This window comes from Lissotriton vulgaris, unplaced genomic scaffold (genome assembly GCF_964263255.1).
Source record: "Lissotriton vulgaris unplaced genomic scaffold, aLisVul1.2 SCAFFOLD_1361, whole genome shotgun sequence".
Classification (NCBI taxonomy): domain Eukaryota; kingdom Metazoa; phylum Chordata; class Amphibia; order Caudata; family Salamandridae; genus Lissotriton; species Lissotriton vulgaris.
Genome location: NW_028240788.1, coordinates 300732 through 318305, shown reverse-complemented (window position 1 = coordinate 318305; position 17574 = coordinate 300732). Strand labels below are relative to the sequence as shown.

At 44.5% G+C, this 17574-nt stretch overlaps 1 protein-coding gene across 4 annotated transcripts in view; it reads right to left on the bottom strand.

Annotated features, from left to right (window-relative positions):
• Positions 1 to 17574, bottom strand: part of PLEKHG1 (pleckstrin homology and RhoGEF domain containing G1) — a 272018-nt gene that overhangs the window by 22757 nt on the left and 231687 nt on the right. For all 4 annotated transcript variants that reach the window (XM_086947960.1, XM_086947961.1, XM_086947962.1 and 1 more), the window contains 2 exons: positions 4381 to 4403; positions 897 to 1118 (listed from right to left, as the gene is read on the bottom strand). In XM_086947960.1, coding sequence (XP_086804086.1) covers positions 897 to 1118; positions 4381 to 4403 — 245 coding nt within the window. The remainder of the gene's footprint in view (positions 1 to 896; positions 1119 to 4380; positions 4404 to 17574) is intronic.

The window sequence follows — 17574 nt, the reverse complement described above, 5'->3', positions numbered from 1 at the left end:
AATTCAATTTACGTAAGAGACCACCATCTCACTATGTACAACAATGATCGTCTGCTCACGCCAAAACAAACACCAGGTGAAACCAATAAAACCCAAAGAAAAAACCAAGGAGTGATAACTACAACCACCACCTAATGTAAGCTTCTAATCAAAAAATACTCACTCGACACAGCGTGTCATCAATACATCACTGAGTCCTAGAAAACCAAAAAAATTAATCCTTCAGCGACCCTATCCAAATCACAACTAAATAACTAAAAGAGACCACATACTACTATTAGCTCTAACTCTTACTTGCTATTGAGTGGCTCGTTTGTATCCTTCCACTGCGGACATCATGAATCAATTTTAGTTTTTTTTGCTTTTAACTATCAGTTCTCATTTGCTTTCCATTGTAGTGCACGTCCTGCTCCTTGCTCAAAGAGTGTGATTGTGGTATTACTCGAGTCCCTCAGCCTACCCACCCTGTCCATCTTCTCCCATGCTCCCTCAACAGTGCAACACCGAGCACTTCTAGGCTCAGTGTTGCTCTCGTCTACTCTCTGCCTATCATTCTCCTCCCCCTGGCTTGCTTTCCATTCCCTTGAGTTTCCCTGCTCCCATGTTACCCCTCTCTTTCTTGCTCCATGGTGCCTGCAGCTATTGCCTTTACTAATGCTGGATGCTTTTAAAACTGCGCTGGCATTGAAAAAGCCAATAGCCGTGACCAGATATCTAAAAAGTGTATTTGTTATACGTTCAACATGGATACCACATTCCTGAAGTAACATTGCATGACAGAACACAGCAGCCATCTTGAAAGTACAGCAGATTACATAAAAATATTTATACACCAGCAATTGAAATAACAGAGCACTCTGTGTATGGGGAAGTAAACAACATTTAAGAAAGCTTACCTGTTCAGACTCTTCCTCATCATCAGCATCTGTCTGTTCAGATGTACCGAGTTGGTGAGTTTCCTCTAAGTCACTGTTGTAGGTAGGTTCCAGGGATTCTCTTGACTGGTTCGCCCTCTGGTTGTGCTGCAAAACACTCTTACGAATTCCAGAGGCAAGAAGAGCTTCAGTGGATGCCATCTTTGCAGCCTGGGAAAGTAGAGCACCCTCCATGCTAATCCGCTAAATAAGAGTAAATTGAATGGATTAGAATGTCATTTTATAAGCAGAAGACTCATTTCTCCACAAGGTTTTCTTTATGGTTATGTAACTTCATCAAAATATATAATAGTTAAATCCTTATCAATCATTATCATTATTCAAAAAGTACAGTCCATGCTGCTGGTGTAATATGGTTACAGAACAGAGTTGTTTGATCTTACTTCAAAAAGAACCACAGATCCTCATTGTTATGTAAATACGGTAGTAAAGTGCCCCTTTTTGACATGGTCAACCCAATTTTTTGCCTGGTACTTGATGTAACTTTGACTAAAGTGCACTGGGTTCCAGCTACCCATGTCCCCAGCAGCAGTTTTCTTTCCCAAAAGCAAGGTAACTGTACAGTTGTTCCATAACTGGAAAGTCCTTGAGCACCCCTGTAAGTCCCTTGTAAATGGTACCCCTGGTACCTAGGGTAAGGGTACTAAATAGGGTCCTTAAGGGTTGCAGCATGTATTGTGCCACCCTAAAGGACCCACCATCAAACTCCTGCATATTGCCATTGCAGGCTGTGTGAAACGGTGCAGAGAAAAGTGGAAACACAACATGGCACACACCCTGTGTGCCATGCCAACTGACACCTCTTGGAATATTTGTGAGTCACTCCTACAGCAAGACTTACAGTCCTAAGACAAGTGAATACACCTCTACATGAATATATATGCCCCAGTGTTGTCTAGTGCAATTGCTAGATAGTACAAGTGAACAGGAATGCCATCTTGAGTACATGTGCAGGGAACTGGTCATTATGAGTTCCCCAGCTACATGATGTTTTTTTTTTTCTGAAACCTATGGTGTTTGGTATGAAACACCTTGTCTTAATAAATCCATACTGATGCCAGTAGTGGACGCATTTAGACATGCACCCAGAGGGCATCCTAGAGGTGCCCCCAGAATAGTTACCAAACTCTAGTGTGCTGACTGATTGGTATCGACCAGTCTGGTACCATATATGCATTTCTGATCCACTGGAGGTGAAATCATGAACTCTCAGAGGTCAGAAACAATGCCTGCTCTGGCCAAAGTTGTTGTCACCTCCTTCAAGCAGGATGGCTAGTAATCAGCATATCAAGGCAGGAGGCTTCAAAAGCCACGGCCACCTTTGATATACAACCCCATCTTTCCACAGACAGGGCAAAATGTACCCCCTGCCCAGGGTCCATTTGCCAACAGGACAGGTGGGAAAATTACCTAGTCAGGAGGCATGTTCACAATCAGTCTAATTACACCCCTAAGGTGGGCTACCTGAACTGAACATGGAAAGTAGAATTCCACCATCTTGGTTTTTGGTGAAATTAGATGCATTGGGTCAGGGTTATGCCCACTTTCCACAGAAAGTGGTCATGTAGGGGATGTAGGCACCCCCAAGGTAAGTAGCCCATTGGCTACTATCTTACACTCTCTTTAATGGCCCTAAATTGAGTATTTAGTGCCACCGCTGACAACAGGAACTCAGATTCTACAGGCACAAAAAGAAGGGGGAACTGAGGACCAGCTGTGGGCCTTTTTGTGCCAAGCCCTGTCTACCTGCACCTGTCCTGACAATCGCAACAAACTGACTTGTCTTGCCACTGTGCATCTGCCAAGAACCCCGGTGGGTTGGCAGCCCTACACAATTTGCCAGCAATCTCCCTTGGAGTAGAGGAGCTACTCCCCTGCAGCTTGCAGGCACCAAACAACAAAGTCAGGTCCACCGTTCTGCTGACCCTGGATTCACTGATGCAGCAGTCACCCAGGAAGAGGTCTCCATGCTCCAGGAGGTCAGATCTGGTTCCTCGCCATTTGAGAAGATGCCAGGACTAACCGGAGCTGCACAGCACAAATACCGATGGTGCCTGACCCCTTGCAGCAACGACTCCCAGACCAAGCAGCCATTGAGGGACATTAGCACCGCAGCAACCCACTTTGAGACATGGAAGTAAAGCATTTTCTATTACATGGGATTAAATATATAGCCTGGATTTGTTACAGGAGTAAAAACTACTAAAGCATTTGCATTTCTGGGCCTGCCATTTACGGCACAGTATTTACAGGACTTGATCATAAATGTGGTACCGCTAGAAGAAGGAATTTAAATTAACCTACAGCCGTTGGGTGTATTTGTTGATGAGGTAAACTGTATCTGATTTACTTTGTCTCACTTTATTGCATGAGATGGGTAGATCAAAGCTTACAGTGCGAAAAGCATGTCTATTGTCATTTTAAATGATTAGGCAGAAAAGGGGATGCTTGTGCCTCAACCAAATGAGTCACAAGGGTAAACCATTGGCTTATAAATTCAATAATATAATCCCCAACATGACCAAATTCAACTTGCTTTTGTGTTCAAGGAATCTCCCTCACCAGCATTTTAGATAGGTTTTAGAAAATCCCAGTTCAGACTGGTTACGCGAGTAAAAATCAAGAATGTTTTATATTTTATTTTTGGCTGAATGAATTTCATGAAGAAATAGAATTTGTATTTTTCGTTCTATCACATCACACCTAAGAGCATGTTCTATGATCAACATATGAGCTACCAGTTTCCACACTGTTAACTCAATTTATTCTGGTAGTCAGAGCACTCATACCTTAACTGTTACAGCAGTTATCTACAATATCTCAGTTCTTCTATTATAGCTGGAATCCGAAGGTTCTTATTAAAGCATTATGGCCACATTTCCAAATTCTTGTCTGTGAAAGCTGTCTCTTGCTCTCACTCATGAATTTCCAAGATCAGATTCACAAAATGTTTTCTGTGAATAGTTATATTTTACTCCTACTTAGGAATTTCTAGGAGTAACGCAACTTACCTAGGGAAATAAAGCTTTATTAGCAAAAAGCCTGGATAAGTAGGCCATACTAATTGAAACTCACTAGTAAGTCATATCCAAGTCTAGAACATAACATATTAAGTGATATGTTTCCAGAAATATGGACATGCGAGGGCCACTGCAAAACCACCTATAACGTTGAGTGGTATAACTTAATCGAGTTTTACAACATTGTATGTCTACAGGAAACTGGAGTCATGGACACTGTTTATATCCATGGGTTTGTTTCCATTCATACACCAGCGTAAAACCAAAGAGGAGGCCATCATAAAGGTGGCCTTCTGACCTTAATTTCTACCACACTGCAAAAAAGGCCCTTAAAACGTATCTGGATTCCCCCATGTCCAGAGTATAACTATTCTGTTTGAACCAAAGTTAAACAATAAGCATGAAACAAGAGATCTGTTGCCTACCTTCTGCAACTCTGGACTCATATCTGAAAATAAAGAGACAAAAGGGAAATGTGAGCACAATATTTTAGAACCGAGGGTAGAATTCTACATATTACATTTTGTCCGTCTCTGCTACATTGAGCATACAGGTATGCAAGGGCGAAAGGGCTGATGGGAGTAGACATATACTATTCTTACCAATGCCTCTCCTGAGACACTTGCCTAGAATTTATAGCGTTTATGTATTTTCTGAATGAAGAGATGCCATTTAACATTTTCATCCTCCCTCTCAGCTGAGAGAGTATGTCAGGGGCTGGTCCCAAGACAAATGATACACATGTAGGCCTAGATGTATCAAGCCGTTTGCAAATCGCAAATGGTATATTTGCATGTTTTGGCATGCATCAAAAATTCGCAAATTAAGGAATTGCAAAAATTTGCGATTCCTTATTTTGCCATAGCATTTAAGGAATCACAATTTTTTTGATTCCTTAAATGCTATGCATGTAGCATTTTTCAATTGCGAATTTTGGTTAAGAAATCGCAAATTAACACCAACTTGTAGTTGATGTTAATTTGAGAATTCTTTTAAAAATGCACAATTTGGCATTTTTTGAAGGTGGCTTGTGACGCACACACATGCCCATAGGGCATGTATGTGCGCCATATGCACACACATGTACATTTCAGGGGTGCAGCAGGGTGTCCTTGAGACACCCCTGCACCCTTGAAATTATTCTCAATTTACGATTCGCAAATTGCGAATCGCAAATTGAGAATAATTTCACAATCATTCCTATGGGCCTCCTGGCCCATAGGAATGAATGGGAAATTATTCCTTAATTGTGAATTCGCAAATTGTGAATTCGCAAATAAGAAAGATTAAGAAATCGCTAAAAAATAGCGATTTTTTACATACATCCCATTTTTCGATTTCTAAATAGCGATTCCTTAAAAATCGCTATTTAGAAATCACAAAATGGAATCTTGATACATCAGCCCCGTAACAACTAGTCATTGATCTGTCAGCTGGTACAGTCCTACTTGGACGATCTGAGTGGAGGTCCCCACTGTTCAGTGCTAGTTGCTCTTGAATAGATGGTAAGAGAAGTGGGGCACTCACAACTTTTAGTGAATAAGAAAGGTCAAAACCCACGGAAATTGAGAAATGCTGGCCTGAAGACAGGTAAATAACACATGGCTAGTGGATGGCTTTCAGTAGAAATATAATGAGATCCCTCATGCTGATCCAGGACTGACATTCAGGTGAAAGTTATCCCTGCCCCTTCACTTGTTTTGCCCAGCAGGTAGGTGGCAATTATCTTCACATCCCTCTTCTTCATCCCAGGGCTTATTAATTAAGTTTAAGTCCCCCCCCCCCCGACTATGAGAGTCTACTCCTCTAAATTATTTTTATCTTTGAAAAGCAACAAGTGTGCAGCAGAAGGTGGTAGCGAAGACTAATGATCTGTTAGATGCAGTTTTTCTGAAGGATGCTGCATGCCCCTGCCAGGGACCTTAGTCCTTGCTTGCTGTACATGTTCTAGTTCTCATCTGTGGCGGAAATGGATGTAATTAATGGGTGACCAGTTTCTAAGTTAGCGTTGGGAATTATCCATGAAATCTCTTCAAATTCTTGTTTCTTTTCTTGAAGACCAATCATTATTATCGCCTCCGTTTCTGGTCGGGGAAGGTCATGCCAAATACTGGTGATAGGTGGCATGCTCAACACAACTCTGCGGTTAGTGATGCAGATGAAATCTATGACCTGATACAACATGCGAAGTAGGACCTTATGCAGAAGATTGGTTTTCTGACCATCAGGTATCTCTGCTCCCTTCTTCTGTCCAAAGGCGAATATGTTCTGTTGTAGTGACAGGACTGAGGAGATTGGAGGGTGGGGCGCAGGGGTAGCAGTTATCTTTTAGAAAACAATACAGCTATCCTTTAGCTAAATGAAACAGAGTGTAAAAGGTTGTCTCTCTTTATGATCATCACATACTCCCACAGGACCAACTTTAGCGCTGGTGGCGCCCGGTGCGAATATAATTTTCGGTGCCCCCACACACCATGACTGCAAACAAAACAAGTGATGGACAGAATGTGGATCAATGTCACACATTCACTCCAGTCCAAAGATCCGGGCCCAAATCCATCGTTTTTTTGCACTCCACACCACCCTGGGTTAGACAATCTTTGGACTCGGGTGAGTGTGTGACATTGATCCACATTCGGTCCATCACCTGTTGTTTTTGCATATTCCGCCCTAAGTGCGCTGGGGATGCCCAGACGTGGGTCCCAGGCACTCCACACCACTGGAGTCAAGCTAGCCGGGCTGATGAGAGGTGTTACCTCGAAACCGGTCCGGTCCTCGGATGCTTGATTCCGTTCTGGGAAGGACATGGCTTTTGTAGTTCGGACTGGACTGTTCCCATGGGGCACAGGGTCAGAGCTGATTTGCATATCGCCATTGTCTAACCCAGGGTGGTGTGGAGTGCAAAAAAACGATGGATTTGGGTCCAGATCTTTGGACTGGGGTGAGTGTGTGACATTGATCCACATTCGGTCCATCACCTGTTGTTTTTGCATATTCCGCCCTAAGTGCGCTGGGGACTCCCAGACGTGGGTCCCAGGCACTCCACACCACTGGAGTCAAGCTAGCCGGGCTGATGAGAGGTGTTACCCCGAAACCGGTCCGGTCCTCGGATGCTTGATTCCGTTCTGGGAAGGACATGGCTTTTGTAGTTCGGACTGGACTGTTCCCATGGGGCACAGGGTCAGAGCTGATTTGCATATCGCCATTGTCTAACCCAGGGTGGTGTGGAGTGCAAAAAAACGATGGATTTGGGTCCAAATCTTTGGACTGGGGTGAGTGTGTGACATTGATCCACATTCGGTCCATCACCTGTTGTTTTTGCATATTCCGCCCTAAGTGCGCTGGGGATTCCCAGAAGTGGGTCCCAGGCACTCCACACCACTGGAGTCAAGCTAGCCGGGCTGATGAGAGGTGTTACCCCGAAACCGGTCCGGTCCTCGGATGCTTGATTCCGTTCTGGGAAGGACATGGCTTTTGTAGTTCGGACTGGACTGTTCCCATGGGGCACAGGGTCAGAGCTGATTTGCATATCGCCATTGTCTAACCCAGGGTGGTGTGGAGTGCAAAAAAACGATGGATTTGGGCCCAGATCTTTGGACTGGGGTGAGTGTGTGACATTGATCCACATTCGGTCCATCACCTGTTGTTTTTGCATATCCCACACACCATGACAGCCTCCTCAGATTCTCTCACTACCACCGGGCAAAAGTGCCCCTCTTCCCTCCAGTCATAATTTATTGCTAAACACAGCAGAAGCCCCCCTCTTCCCCTCCCTCACCCAGAGGTCAGCGCCCCCTCCACACGGGTCGCACTGCCCTAAAACTGGCCCAGTACTACCACAGAGACCATTGTGCTAATACTGGTTCTTACAACAGGAATGTCAAACAATTCTCAGACTTTTTCCTAGGAATGTAGTTTTCTGGGTCAATTATGAAAATATTTGTTTCTTAGTGCTTTTCCTGGCTATGTTAGACATGAGTTCGTACAGGTGAAGTGCCACCTAACTTATTCCAAGGGGCTTGCTCTGGATATCTTTTACTTGAACCAGCAGTGCACATCTGTGGCCAACACTCTGCATCCCATTTGGTCAAACCACCTACGTTTTTGTTTAAATAGTCTAATACACCCTAGAAGTCACACTGATTTCCCATACTATCACCCTTGCCCACTCTTGGCTAAAAGATCTTGCAAGTGAATTACCTTTTTCCACTTGGACAAACATCTCCAAGAATCTTTATATCCTTTGCTTTCTTTACACAAGTCCAAGATCCAATTTCAAAGTCCCTAGGTCAAATATTTCACAAAAGCCTTTAAAGCAAAGCACTTAGGGAGCGGTGCGGAAATGGTGTAGTTACCATTGCCCGGAGGAGAACGCCTTTCATCAATCACAAATAGAGGCAGCCATTTATGCACAAAAACAGACCATTTCATGAAACCAAGTCTTTGTTCAACCAAGTAACTTCAGCTTACTCCCTAAGTCAAAGTCCTCTGGATGTACTGCTAATTTTTTTTGTGATAAACTCATTTGATTCTTTCCTGGGTAAATTATGTTGAATATATAATTGCAATCCATTTATTTTGATTAAGCTAAAATGACTAATTAGTGTGATTCAAAGAAGGCTTTCGCCATATTTTTATGTCCAACTAAACCAACAAATGCTTTGGTTCAATCTATTCCAGCATGAAATATTTTTGTACAGCTGGTCTAGAATCTCATTAGTAAATGAGCTGCTGAACAGAATATGCCCTGTACTACCACAGAAGAAAAAGCAACTCTCTTATTAAAAAAAACACATATTTAGGCCGCTCTGAATCAGGCAATACAGAGTGAATGCAGTTCTAGTTAAATGAATGGAGAAATTTGCAGTGGGTCACCTACAGATATTTTAGCCCAATACTGTTGCTTGCTTCTCTTCCAGGACTGAAGGAGCATTACTAGGTCTTAGGAACAATGTCCTAGGATGTGCGTATGATGGCCATTTTGCTGTACAGGTCCCTTAAGCTCGATTAGCAGCTTTTGATTATAGGTGCTTTAGACAAAGTGGCTATGATATGAAGCGTTTTGACTACATGCATTGCCTTGTTCTGATCTTTCTTGTCAAACTGTGATCATTAAATATCATCTGGCCTCTTTCTATGAGAATGTGCCATAGAAGAGAGAAAGGTTCCTCAAGGCTCCGACAGTCCCTTCAAATGTATGCTTAGCTCGCCTGTTAGGTGTGAGTAGTTCAAATGTTAACATGCAGTTATACGCAGATTACACTCAACTCTAAATCAAGATCACTAATAAGACAAACTCGATTGGCATCGTGGATGACTTATAAAATAACCTATTAGGAGTCTTGACTTAATAAATATCAATCTGCTGCATCCACACTCTGACAAAACTAAGAGTATCCTCTTTGGGGGATAAAGGAAAAGTTGACTCTCAGGATATTTACCAATTATACCACATTCCTTTGTGGGAGTCACTTCAACCTGCCACCAAAGTTAAAAACCTAGGCATGGCGTTAAATATATTGGAGGATTTACATCTTATGAATGCTAAGAAAAACATCAGGGCTGTGTTTTGGGGCAGGTGTCAACACAAGACTAAGGGCCATATGTAGGAAGCCTAATTCCGCTCGCAAATGCTGAAATTTGCAGAATTTCAGCATTTGCGATCGCAATTAGGGCAGTGTGCTATGTAGCACACAAAAAGCCACACGCAAAACAAGGAATTGCAAATTGCGATTCCTTAAATACAATGTAGGAAGCACCCAAGTTGTGCGCATTGTGGCTTAAGGAATCTCAAAATACCACCAACTTCAGGTTAGTGGTAAATTGCGATTTCTTTGAAAAATTCACTTTTTGGCATTTTTCAAAGTGCCATGTGGGTCACATACATGCCCTTAGGGTATGTATGTAGGCCACATGTGCACACATGTTAATTTCAGGGGTGCAACAGGGTGTCCTATTGACACCCCTGCAACACTGAAATTCAATTCATTCCTATGGGCCTTCTAGCCCATAGGAATGAATCGGAGGGTATCCCTTATTTGCGAATCTGAATTTGGGATTAGCAAATAAGGAATAATTGGGATTCACAAAAACATTTGCTAATCCTACCTACATTTCGTTTTGCGATTCTCTAATTGCGATTCCCAAACAATCGCAATTTGAGAATCGCTAACCACATATTACCTACATATGGCCCTAAATTACTACAATTCTTGCTATGCTGGACTCTCTCCCTGCCAATCTCTCACCTAGACAGCGGCTGGTTCAAAATACCTCAGTGCGGTTTATTTATGGCTTGGGAAGAGGAGATCATGCTTCTGAAGGTAGAGGAACTTTACTCTGCCTGTCTGTCAAAGGAGGAGCTTTTTCATTTTTACTGAGACACCTACAAATGCACATTCTGTCCCTTGGTTCTTTGTGGAATGCTTTCCGGTCTTACTTCCACCCACATTCTCAAAGTTTCAGAGCAGTAGACATTATGTGCTCTGTGCAGTCATTTAAGTTTCATGTGGTGGTGTAGTTTTTTTTAGTTCATGATTAAGGCTTGGAACAAGTTTGTTACCAACGTCAGACTTTGCCACTTTTTGAAAGCGTAAAAATCTTAAGGCCCATTGAGTTCTAGAAGACTCATCCCTTAACATGGAGCTGTTTTCCACTTCATGTTCGTATACCTCCCTCCTCTTCCCCATTTTTTGGTTTTAACAACGGATGTCTTGGCACTGCTGCTTGAATTAATTCTGGAATTCCGCAAATGGTATTTTAATCTCTTTCAGAGAAGTGCAGAATAGTACCAGAAATTAAGCATGGGCAGGGAAACCATATCAGTATCCCCAAACACCTTCATCCATCATATCAGGCCATCAGTGGAATCAGCTTCCACCTACATGTTTGAAGTTGGCTTCCTGCATTGGATTGCTTGAGTTGGGTAAATGAGTTCAAAAATGTTTTAACATTTCAGGAATTACTGTATTCGTAAAGGGTTGTCCAGAACCTGTAAAGGTTTGTAGACGCCTCATTAGTAAAGTCTGGAATAAGGAAAAGGGAAGATAAGTACTGGCTCTAATTATTGAAAAATGCCATTACTCCTAGTTCTGCTCTCTTCCTGATCAAGATTGATATGAACCACCCACCGCCTGCCATTCTCAAAGCTTATCTCCTCAGTGATTTGCTGGTAACCAGAAGGTGTTGTTGATGGAGGTGTCATATGGATACTTCGTTACATATATTGCGTTAAGTTAGCATGAGTGCATTACATGTTTAAACAGCCTTTTTTCCTTCGGCTTCAGTTTTGCACACGACACATACTTGTTGTTGTCGCCTTCACCCTAGAAGCGGTGAGGTGGTTTAGTTGAGAATAATATGTTATTTCTATGCTATCAGCTTTGCCTGGTACACTTGGTACAACTGTCTGCACACTGAGAGCTGCACACTCTAAGATTAACCTAACACAAGGTTGCTGGGAGGCTTGATCCTCGCACCACATTAGACATAACACAAATAATGTTGATGCCAACATTTTGGGCTCTACGCGGGTTTAAGATAGAGTTACACGGAATGAACGTACACACTTGGTGCTGCGCATGAAGAGAGCTGGTAGCTGTTGATGTGAACTGCTCCTACTGACATTGAGAGGTATGGGGCCGCCCTGCTAAAGCCCGAATGAGACCTTCTTAGATATAATATAATATGCTAGATAGGGTGCGCGAAATATAGGTGATATAGATTTCTATAGAAATAGCATTATAACATGCTAGCACCTTTTGCTTACTATGGATTAATGACTATGCTGCTGACTCTGATTTTTATAATCTGCATTTTGGTATTATACAAGATACTGCGTTTGAGAACTTTGCATTGAATAATAAATATTTCAAACTTGCACTTGTGTTCTTTGACTCTCAGTTTTGGTTTGAAATGATTATCTAACGAAAGAGTGTTCATGTGTTCCACGACTCCTGAGGTATTCTAAAGATCATGTTCTGGTTTGTCTAAGACATGGATCATTCCATAATGATCCATGAGACACTGTAGCTAGCTAGGTAAAGAGATTTCTGACACTGAGATGAGTTTTTGGATCATCCTAACTCACTGAGGTTCTAGATCTCTATGCACAGTTCTGTGGGAGAACGGAAACCCTGCTACATGGCGCCCAACGGATTGGTTGGCCGTATTTCATGACACTCGAGTAGTTCATCATTCAAACCTTAACACCTTCATTCCCGTTTCCGGTAAACGGTGGTGTCGGAAAAACCTACCTATTTTTGAAATAGGTCTTTTCAAGCTTGAATTTTTCTATAAACGGTTTCTTTGACTTACTACCCAGTTGTGCTACAAACTGTTCTTTGTCTCTTTACACTTCCTGTGCTAACATGGCCGTGGAAATTGCGCAGCATAGCCGAGTCGCGGTTCGCGACCACTTGCGGGCGTATAATGTACCTGCGGAAGGCTTGGCTGTGATTCTAGTGGTGAGTGCGGAACATGCGTACCCGTACGAATTGTTTTATTCCTGGGTGACATTTCCGGAAATGGACGCTAATTCGGGTGTCTATCATTCATACACTGCCTCGGCTGTACCGGCGGCTTATGCTCCGTACAGGGCACTGGAAGTACCTATCGATGCTTGGCAGCACGGAGTTTGGTTTGGTGGCGTCCTACCCCATTCTTTAACGGCTCCGAGGTTAGGTCCTTTATCCATTCCGGGCACAAATTGGCCCGCTTTGGGTGGATTTACTCCTCATCCTAATCGCACCACTTGTAGTGTAGCTGACCTGCGGCGTCTTCATGAGGTCGCGGTTGGAGTGATTAGAGCGCTTGTACATTACATTGGTCGTAATATTCATGGCGCAGCCCCCGCAGGTGCGCAGCTTCGGGCGGAACAGGCTGGTTTAAAAATCAGTCCTGTCTTGGTGAATTCCGTTATGGGCAGAAAGCCAGACAATAAGGATGATTTTCCTTACTGGCTTGCCGAGAAATTCGACCAGCTGGAGGCTGTGTTTCCTAATACGACTCCGAGTGAAAAACACCGGATTCTTACGCTTAGTTTACCGATAGATTTGGCCCCGGAACTTGCTGACTGTGAGACATGGGGTAAGACGTTTGCAGCGGTTTACTCGAGGTGCTTTGGCACACCGTCAGTGTCGAACCTGTCTGCGATCCTCAAACGTGTTCAAGATGATCACGGACCTGAGTCGGCGGTTGAGTTGGGTATGCGCCTGAACGGTTCATTTGAGACAGTTTGCGGTATTATCCTTGCCAATGTAAAAGGGGATGCAGTGAACTTTCAGGTGGCAAATGGTCTGGCGTTAATTCCCGATGCCGAGAAACCCCGTCAGCTGGCAAGAATTATTGTGGCGGCTTATAAAACGGTTGGCCGCAATTCAAAGGGTGCTAAAGTTTTTCTTGAAAAAGAAAAGAAGCAGCCCCAGGGGCAGTCTTCGGAAACAGGTGGACAACCCAAGTCCAAAAAACAAAATTGGCCTAAAAAGCAGAATCAGGGTAAGCAACAACAACAACAGACACAGGTTTCGAGTCCGGCGCCTTCACAACCTGCGCAGTCAGAGCGCGTTTATGAATTGCGCGATCGCGCTACGATTAAATCGCCTGACAGATATCAGGCATCTGACCAACGCTCTCCTCGTTCCTTTCAGGACTCATCGGCTCCGTCAACCGGTGGTGGAGGGGGCGGCAGGGGCAGGGGTGGCCAGCAAGGACGTGGCCAGCCCCGCACGCGAAGTGAAGGGGATCAGCGGGACGACTCTACGCCTAAGAGACCGCAGTTTGCCAAGAAGAAAGTCGCTGCCTTAACGGCGCATCGATATGCCCCAGATAGTGAGAACGCGGCTTCGGAATCTGACGTGGGCTCTGACCTTGCTGGACAGCGCGGCGGAGATTACCATAGTGAGAGAGGCCCTCCGTCCACTGTTGAAGGTGACAGCGACTGAGACTTTTATTGTGATTGAAACAGCTGATACACATGTTGCTCCCCCTGAGAGACTTTTTGAAATTGTCCTGTTAATTGAAGGTGACATGCAGCGAACTGTAAAAGGGGTATTTTGGGAGAATCTTTCGGATACGTATGACATTTTGCTTTCGGAGGCAGACTGGCCCCCACCTTTTGTTCTCGCAGCTCCGCGAGGGGAGGAGGTAATCCTCCCCAGTTTCGCGCACACTGTACCGAGAGTGGAAGCGCTGCATTTTGCAGAAGAGTGGGCTCTGGCGCTTGCGCCGGCTGTGTACCGAAATCAGTGTGGCTGGGATAAATTGTCCCCTAGCCATGAGATTCCTTTACGGTCACAGCCGCAGCCACAACCCCAGTATCCCATACGGCGTGAAGCTAAAGCTTCGGTCGCGGCTATCCTTGAACAATTGGAATATCAAGGTGTAATTGAAACATGTGTGTCACCTATGAATAATCCCCTTTTTACTGTAAACAAACCGGACGGATCGTATCGTCTGGTTTTGGATTACCGGCATTTGAACTCGCATTGCCGTAACTGTGCAGTACAGAATACTCACGGCTCTGCCCTAGTGAATAGTCTTGAGCGTAAACGGTTCAAAACCACGCTTGACATTTCCAATGGTTTTTATGCACATAGATTAGATGGTCTTAGTTCCCAATGGACCAGTTTTACGTGCGGCGGCGTACAAAAAATGTTTAAACGACTCCCAATGGGATATAAAAATAGTCCTGGAGTGTTTTCCGCCCGCATAGTCTCTCTTTTGGAGAGTTTCGATCCAGTTGCATGTTCGTATGTGGATGACATTTATCTCACAGACGACGAGCTTTGGGTGCATCTGTGTCGAGTAAACAGCATAATTTGTAACTTTGCAGACATGGGTTACAAGTTTAACTTTGCAAAATCACACATTGCGGAGTACACAGTGTTGTTTCTAGGTTATGAACTTAACCATGAAGGAAAGGGATTGGCTCCTCACTTCCTGGAGAAATGCGCGCAGTTGCGCTCTCCGACAACGCTGAAAAAATTACAGTCTTTACTGGGTTTTTTAAATTTCGGAAGGACATACATTCCGGAATATGCCCAGCGTATCAAGCCTGTATATGCCTTGGTACAACCATCTTTTTCCAAATCATGCTGGCTGCCTGAGCATTCAGCCATTCTGCAGTCTTTGCAGGCTGATTTGCTCACTTCTGACTACTTACAGACCCGTGATAACCGGACCAACCTGGTGATAAGGATTATCCCTGGGACGGTGGGTTTCACGTACCTGACTTTTAATGAGGGGGATACTGTACCTATTGCTTACAAGTCACACTTGTACACTTCGGCTGAACTGCGTTTTTCCACTGTGGAGAAAGTTTTAACGGCTGTGCAGATGGCAATTCTTAAAGAACGTGCCCTGTCACAGGGAAAGCGCATGTTGGTTGTTACCCCGTGTCCTGCCTTGGAGGCGGTCACGAAAGCCAGTGTACCGAATTCTAAAGCTTTGCACCCTCGGTGGATTCAGTGGGCTACATCCTTGACGTCTCAGGATGTCACGTTTATTTTTGACGCCGCTTTACGGTCGCAGGAGTATTTACAGTATGAATTTGTTCATCCTGCTCCTTTAGCAATGCGGCCGTTGGAGGATTTCCACTGTATCATTTACACAGATGGTTCGGCGCAGGTTGCGCATGGCTCTAAACATGCCTACGTTTCCGCTTGCGCCATTGTGGTCGGTGCCATGGTGAACGATGAGTTCAAGTCCAGCGTCGTGCACACGCAGACGCTTGGAGACTGCACCGCACAATTAGCTGAGCTGCGTGCTCTGATGCTTGCATTGGAGTACGCTGATCCTTGTGTGACGACTTTAATCGTAAGTGATTCTTACTACTGTGTCCAGTCTTACAATGAGAACTTGTTCTTTTGGATTCAGAATGATTTTCGTGATTCCAAAGGTAGCACAATAAAACATAAAATGATCTGGGTCCGAGTGGCGGAACTTAAAGAGAAACTGCCGCTCGTGTTTGTGATTCATACTCTCGGCCACCAGCGCGTGGGGGTCCACGCTGTTGGCAACTCGCTTGCTGATGAAGCAGCGAAGTCAGCGGTATCTAAATACTTAGTTGCAGCAGTCACAAGGTCCAAAAGCAAAATAGATGATGACATCTTGGCAGCTGTGGCTGCCACGGCGAAGGGAGGTAAATATCCTGCGGGGTTCCCTTCAAAGTACACATACCACTTAAGTCCCGATAAGGTTCCTTATGTGAAAATTCCTGAAGTTGGAGAGCGTCTAGTTCCCAACTCGGATCGCAGAGCTTCTCTGATTACAGCGGCTCATGAAGGTGTGGCGTCTGCGCATGCGGGCGTCTCAGCCACTGTATCTCAGCTACAACAGAGGTTCTGGTGGCGGGGACTGTACAAACAGACGCGCGATTATGTCCTTATGTGTGACATTTGTCAGCAGATTAAGCCTTCTACTGCTGCGCGTCCGCCTCAGACACAGTTGTACATCTCTAATAAACCGCTTGGTTGTGTTTATTTGGATCACTGCGGTCCTTTTTCTTCTGATACTGCGTATAAATACATCTTAGTAGCAGTTGACTCATGCACACGCTTTGTATGGGTATGGCCGCATCGAAGCGCTGATTCGCGAACTGTCATTAAGGATTTGCGTGTCTTTGTGGGAATCTTTGCTTGTGGTGCTTTCCATTCGGATCAGGGTCCGGCTTTCGCCTCTAAGGCGTATAAGGATGCTATGGTTTCGTTGGGAGTACAGGTGAAGTTTTCAAGTCCCTACAGGCCTGAGGGCAATTCTGTAGTAGAAAGAATGAACCGCGACTTAAAGCAATCTTTGACAGCCCGTGTTATAGGCACTGGTAGAAACTGGCTGACCCACCTCTATGGCGTGCAGCGTGCGCTTAATAATCTCCCTAGAAGGTCTCTGGGTGGGCGGACCCCATACGAAATGCTCTTTGGTATCAAGATGTACGTCCCTGACCTTGATGGTGCAGACTGCCAGGCCCAGGCCGCGGCCTTTGACGTAGATGAACATTGCAATGTTTTACAGGATCTACAAAAGACCAGAGACAGTCTTGCAAAGGAACACTTGCCCTCCACGTCGGATGATGCGTTGCAGATCCCGGTAGTTGGCTGGCTACCCCAGGTTGGAGAACTGGTTCGAGAGAAGATCGATAACAAGAAAGAGTTTGGTCCCTCATATCGTGCACCAGTTCGAGTCCTTGGAGTGAAGGGCACAAGAACAGTCATTTTACCACCACTTCCAGGTCGTAAAGAAAACAGATTTATTTCTATTGACAATGTCAAGACACACAGGGTGGCCGATTCTTCATAGCATGACACCGGCTGTATCCTGTCCTTCCATGGTAAGGCACTCTGTGCTGGCCATTACATCTGGTGCAGATCAGGAGGTGTCCCTCGAGATGCCTGCCATATCAAGTCCTTTATTAAATACTATTCCTGTTACTAACATTGATGCGGTGACCTATGCAGATCCTGCTGATTTATCTATGTCCGATTTACATGCTCGTTTGGCTAACCAGTCCAGATTCTCGTTTGACTCGGATTCGGAACTTTCAAAGAAACCATCGACTCTTGCAAAATATGCCACGTTGTTTAAAAAACATTTTTTAGTTCCACCTTGGACATACATTTGGCTGA